The 6,476-nt window shown below is 46.5% G+C and overlaps 1 protein-coding gene and 1 long non-coding RNA gene across 3 annotated transcripts in view; one reads left to right on the top strand and one right to left on the bottom strand.

The window, feature by feature from the left end:
- Window positions 1-680, bottom strand: part of GRIP1 (glutamate receptor interacting protein 1) — a 324,193-nt gene extending 323,513 nt beyond the window's left edge. For both annotated transcript variants that reach the window (XM_062613670.1, XM_062613666.1), the window contains exon 1: window positions 375-680. In XM_062613670.1, the coding sequence (XP_062469654.1) occupies window positions 375-429 (55 nt within the window). In that variant the 5' untranslated portion in view covers window positions 430-680. The remainder of the gene's footprint in view (window positions 1-374) is intronic.
- Window positions 681-1,125: 445 nt separating this feature from the next.
- On the top strand, window positions 1,126-3,612 carry LOC134161088 (uncharacterized). Its single transcript, XR_009963821.1, has 2 exons — window positions 1,126-3,259; window positions 3,348-3,612. It is a non-coding gene; the product is annotated as an uncharacterized LOC134161088 (long non-coding RNA).
- The last annotated feature ends 2,864 nt before the right edge of the window (window positions 3,613-6,476 follow it).

Raw genomic sequence — 6,476 nt, forward strand, 5'->3', positions numbered from 1 at the left:
ACACGCGCGGAAGTTTCACTTCGAAGCTTCCTCCCTTCCTTCCCGGCTCATGCCCCCCGGCTTCAGGAGCCTGGTCCGGGACGCGGGGGGGGGGGAGCGCGGGCGGCGGTACCCGGAGAAAAGTTAGTTGCTGCGGGGCCCGGCCCGGTGTCGTCCCCCCAACCCCGGGTGCCCACCTCCTCCTCCTCCCGCTACCCCGCGCCCCCCGCTCCCGCCGCGGCGGCGGAGCAAGATGGAAGGCGCGGGGCCGCCAGCCCGTCCCACCGCGGGACGGCTACCGCCTTGCCCCGGGGATGGGGAAGGCGAGGGGAGGGTCTCCCTCGCCCGCCCTCCTTCCCTCGCGGTGTCTGCCGCCACCCGTGCTCCGCGCTCACCTCGCTCCGGCTCGGCTTGCAGGCAGATGGGGATGTTCTTCTTCCAGCCCGGCATGGCTCCGCGCTCCCCGCTCAGCGCTGCGGCAGCGGGGGGCGGCTCATGGCAGGGCGAGGAGGCGGTGGCGGCAGCGACCCGCGCTCGGGGGGCAGTCGGCTGCTCCGGCGGGCAGCAGCGGAGGGGCGGCGGCTGCGCGGCGGGAGGGAAGAAGGGAAGACGGGGGAGGGGAGACGGCAGAGCTCCGGCGGCTTGGGGACGGGAGGGAGGGCGCGGGGTGGGGCGGGCTAGCTCCGGTTTAGCCGGGGACCGGAGGGAGGGGGACGGGCGGGGGGATTGCGGGATGGGGAGGTGCGGATAGGAGCCCGGCCCCGGCCCGCCCCGCCGCTGGCAGGTAGGACCGCCCAAGCCAGCGGCCGCACAATGGAAGGCCCGCGGGCGATCCTCGCCCGGCCCCTGTGGCACGGCGGGGCCAGGTGGCGCGGGACGGACGGGGCGGGACAGGGGCTGTTGCCGTCGCTGCACCGGGAGCAGGCCGCAGGGAGCCGCTCTTCGCGCCGCCGTGCCCTCACCGCGGGCGGAGAGGGGCGGGAGGCTGCGGGTGCGGCTGTGGCGGTGACCCGCGTGTCAGCGGCTGCGGGCCGTGAAACGCGCGCCCCGGGTCCGCCGTGTCCTCGCGTATGGACGGGTCTTGAGTTTGGGCCCCTCCAGGCGCCCGAAACGCGGGGAGAGGCATTGGCTGCCGTGTGCCGCCTCGGCCAGCGGCTCCTGCTGCGTGGATGGGGTGTTGAAACGAGCTCCTTCCCCATTCCCGGCTGGCACCCACACGTGCGAAAGCTAGGAATTAAAGAGTTAAAATCGAGGGAAGCTCTCAGGGGCACTGACAGCCCTTGATCAAATCTACGAGAATTTGCACCATAAAGACTCCCAGACCCGGCTGTGACAGGTCGGATTTCTGTCATTATTACAGCCAATTCCTTACGACCTTTTGACCAAAAGACCTCGAATCTCACCACTAAAATGATTTGTGACACAGCCATGTCCTAGTAGGAGACTGTTGCTGTGGCGATTAAATATTCCTTTTAATTTTTACAGAAAAGCACCGCTATAAAAATTCAAAGTGCCAGGCTTGCATATTATTTTTAAATAATGATAGTAATATAAGTGAAGCTTTTTTCTTTCCCCAGACACGTCTGGGGGTGGACTGCTATATGAGCTTCCTCCTGCCTAGCAGATATGGTGTGATTATTTTTGTATTGTCTGTCGTTCCCTCACATTTATAGAAACTAGGAATTACATAATTTTACATGGTCAAACAACTACACATGAGCCCTTCATTTAAACGGAGATTTGAAGGGTTTCCTGGATTTAATTTCTGTTTCCTGACACGGCCTTTTTCTGCCTTGACTTTATGTTGCTGCATCAAGCAGAACACGTCTCTTGATACTCGTGAAAACCCCTTGGTTAAAACCCCATTGATGAGAGCTGCAGCTACTGGCTTTTCCTTGATTGCACTTGAGCTGTGGTCCCGTCGTTGGAAATGCTGCCATTGCATGTGGCAGGATCACCAAGCAGTACCAGTGATCCAAATGAAGCGCAGACATATCCTGGATTTTTGCTGAATTGAGAGGATATGATAAAGAGTTGCTTTTGCTAGCAGTGCTCTTGCTGCTTACTACAGAACAGGTGATACCTGATAGCCTGGAGAAGAGAAGGCTCCAGGGAGACCTTAGAGCAGCCTTACGGTACCTAAAGGGTGCCTACAAGAAATCTGGAGAGGGGCTGTTTACAAGGGCTTGTAGTGATATGATGAGGGGAATGGCTTTAAGCTGGAAGGGAGTGGATTTAGATTAGATACTTTGAAGAAATTCTTGACTGAGAGGGTGCTGAGGTGCTAGCACAGGTTGTCCAGAGAAGCTGTGGCTGCCCCATCCCTGGCAGTGTTCAAGGCCAGGTTGGATGGGGCTTGGAGCAGCCTGCTCTAGTGGAAGGTGTCCATGCCCATGGCAGGGGGGTTGGAACTGGATGATCTTTAAGGTCCCTTCCAGTCCAAACCATTCTGTGATTCTATGATACAGAACAAAACCCAAAAGCATGATGTCAACAAACCGAAAGCATTTTGCCAAGTTAGAAGTGTCAGACTGGGTTTATGTTAGGTTTGAATCATGTGACCACTGATTGTTTTGTCATTGGGGAGCACTGAATTTGATTTCCTGCATCTTTAAACCACAGTCTTGTGTCCTTTCTTCAAGAAGAGACATGTTTATCCAAATATTTTTTCTTCCTTCCATAGTACTTAAATAATGTTGGGAGTTTATTTAATTGCATTTCTAAAGAAAAATGTGAGTTGTGCATGTGAATTTCTAAGCATTATAAAATAAAGATCTCCAGCCAGAGAGCTGGCAAAAGCTTCCAGAAGATGCCTTTGGGGCATGCAGGCTGAGCAACTGCACTGCCCGAGGCAGATTCAGAGGAGAAGGACAAGACTCTGTGGATGTCAGCCCAGCAGGCACCAAGAGGGAGCAGGTGCTGAAAACTGTCCCAGGAGTTGCTGGACAATACACAGCCAGGAAAGAGCTTTCGAGACAATGAAGTGGTTTAGAAGCTATAGTTCTACTTTTAAAACATTACTCTGGCAGTTACTCACCTAACCTCTGCCATTTCTTAAAAGAAACCTGGGCTTTCAAGTGCTATGGAATGAAATAAAACTCCAGATGATTGTGTTTTATCCATGTCCTAAATCTTACCTACTACCCCTGATGTCCAGCATTTTCTACCAGCTTTTCCATTATGAGTGAAAAAAAGAATAGAAGCGTCTCTGAGTCTTAACATTGTAGTTGTGATCCTCCAGATGGCGTTTTGCCAGCACTGGAATTCTGCAAAGTTGCAGGTCAGAGGAATAACGTAGTAGATTGCTCTACTCTGCAGGCCACAATAAGCCATTTTCTAACCTTTTATTTATTTTTTTTCTCTTATAGTGCTATCTCTTTGAATGTGAGTAAAAAGTCCTTAGGGATGAATGTGGGATTTTTCAGAGTCCTGCAGGAGTCATAAAAATCCAGCTGATGGTTTGGATTTGCTCCAGAAATGTGCTTCAAAATGAGGGATAATTCCTAGTTTTTTCTGAGTATCACTGGCTTCTCAGGAATAACATTCAACAACATTTGCATCATCGAGTGGAATATGTATGCTTCTCCCTGTCTTATGCAAGACTTTACAAATAAATCCTTTTAGGCAATGATACTCTGTAATACCCATTTCTGTGCCACAGGAAAAGCTTGCATGGGTGCCTAGCTCAAGTTAATTTAATTGCATTCTCTTACTCACATGAGCTGTCTTACACTGAACAATGCTTCTGTGCATCCCAATGTTAGTAATGGAAGAAAGTGGTCACCTGAGTTAGATGTGCATTTTGTGCTGAATATATCACACTGGCAGCATGTAAACTTCCTGCCAGTTCTTTTCTGTCTACAGCTTTTTCCCCCAGAGAATTTTAAATGAATCGAATCTTGGTTTTCAAGGAAACATCCTGCTAGTTAAAAGCTGAGGATCAGCTCCTTGCTCAGCAGCCTGTCAAGGTTCACCCTGTTGTCTCCTGAAGACAGTACTAAAGAATAAACCACGCAAAACAAACTCAGTTTGGCCCCTGGAATTCCCAAGGTGGATACGCTTTTGTCATGTGCCTTTCCTGCATATTTCATTTTGATGCTTGTCTGCATCAAATTCTGATAAATGCATTTACTTACTCTTTCTGGCAAACGACCTGCAGCCACGAATACCATTAATGACACTCAGCACACTTTGGGAAGCCCATTATTGGAAAGCCAGCTGCAATTGCAGGCACATTAGTTGTACCCATTATCCACACACAAGTCACACGATTGATTGTCTTATGCGTACTTGCTAGCCCAGAAATTATGATTTGCCAGTACTGGACCAGTCATGAACTTACATGACAGTTAGGGATCAGCAGCTCTACTGGCAACTGTTCCTACTGCAGGCAGTAAGTGTTCTGTTCCTGGAGGCTTAGGGCCAGATCATTAAATATATCTGCCACTGCTTGTCACCTCAGTTCTCCATGCTATGGAGAACTATGACCCGTCTCCTTCTGAACAGACCTTACACCTGAAAGGTGTGCAGGATCTAGCATCTCACAGAACATCTGCCTGTTGCATGACAAGCATAGTCAGCTGGAATTAACAGCAGTGAGATGGAGGAAAGGAAAAAGAACTAGAATGCAATCTTAGGGGTGCCTCAAGTACGGCTAGAGCTGAGTTAAAGCCATTGACACTTTACAGGGACAGAAAAGATGGACTTGGTTTTACACAATAAGAAATAATTCCTAAAATGGCTGCAAGTTTTTGAGACACTACATGCCCCAGCATCCCTAACACCAAATCTTTGTAACTGCAGCATGAGGGAGGAATAGCTCTCAAAAGCTATGAGCAGGCTCTGCACTAGGGGTGTGAAAGATGATGTTGGGCCAGCAAAAGCAGGAGAGTTGGACCATGAAAGCACATAGCCATGCAGATGTTCTCCAAGTGCCTTCACGAATAGGACCTCAGCTGCCTACATGTGTTTACAGTTTTCAAGTTTTACCCCGAATCTTAAGAAAAAGGTTTTTATTTTCTACCTGCTTTAACAACTGATGCTCAGCTAGAGTGCATATCAGAAAAATTTTGGTCACCTTTTTCGTTTTTTGAAATGTAGATTAAATTTAGTCTTTTAGGAAAATTCAGTATCATTAATGCAAATTTATGTGAATGACACTATTATCTGCATCTCCTACAATATACAGAACACTGAGCTGATCAGAGAGAACCTTTGCGTAAGGTATTTGAGATAATATAGTGATCTTACAGAATGTCATTGTAACCCTTCCACCAGTCAAGGCAGAAAACCTGCAATTATACTTTACAGCAGCAAAGACTGTTACATAAATTGTTTAAAACATTCAAAGAAGAGGCAGATTAGAGAGGTATAAGGTATTTTATCATGAGTTTTCTATAAAGAAGACATACTATTTAATATTAATTACTACTATTATTCAGTGCTAACAGCCCTGATCCAGAAGAGGATGTACAACAAACTGTAACTTTAATGATATGGTTAGTTCCACCAATGGAGTGAAAGGAGCTTTCCTGGATCAGGCAATCCAGCAGGTTTGTAAAGCTAAATGTAGTATGGAATAAACTAATATGAAATATCCATATCTGTAGGTATTATGTTTCTCCTTTGGACCATGGTAAGGTGTAGATTCTTGGTAAGAAGCACAATCCATTTATAATTGGTTTTGTTCTCAAACTAGATGCTAGTATATATCTCACCTTAATGGTCCTGCAGGACTACTTCAGAGCTAAAACTAGCAGCATGTTTCAACTTTATTATAAAGTCTCAATACTACTAGGTAGTACTGCTGGATTTTTTTTCAGACTTAGTGCAAAAGAAGTCACAAACTATTGATTTCCCTTATAAAATTAATTCATTGAACTATTTTTTATATGTTCATTGTCCTGTTCATTCATAAATATATGCAAGTTGCATAATGATTTATGAGAACTAGTTGGTAATCAGAACTTGAGTAGAGGATTTTTATTTTTCAAAAAAATACCCATGAAGCTTCTGTGTTTTGCTTATATAGGCAAAAGACTTGCATACACGATTTTAGTTAAATTTGATTGATTGTCACTTACTTGCTGATCAGATGACTCTGAAAAGGAGCATTGGATTTCTACAGCAGAAATAAGTCTCTTCTTAGTTTGACCAAACTAAGTAATCATCCAATTGCACTTGGGAAGACCTATTTTTGAATCCACTGCATTTTACTGCCAGCACTCTTCAAATATAGTAGTAATAATAATAGTAGTAACAATTACTACAATTATTTGCAGTACATTTGTTAAGGGTTACATTTAAGGATCTTAAATATCCTTTCCTTAGCCCTGGCTTGGACAACAAAATGTTCAACTGTTAATATTAAGAATTTGTACATTTGGTTATTCAATCAGGGTTACACCCATGCAAACCTATTAAAATTAACTGGACAGAAAAAAAAATGGGCCATTAATTACTTTTTAGCTGACTTCTTCATTTTCCAATATGTACTG

The sequence above is a fragment of the Pezoporus occidentalis genome, unplaced genomic scaffold (assembly GCF_034315485.1).
Source record: "Pezoporus occidentalis ecotype Australia unplaced genomic scaffold, CSIRO_AGI_Poc_V1 ctg17, whole genome shotgun sequence".
NCBI lineage: Eukaryota > Metazoa > Chordata > Aves > Psittaciformes > Psittacidae > Pezoporus > Pezoporus occidentalis.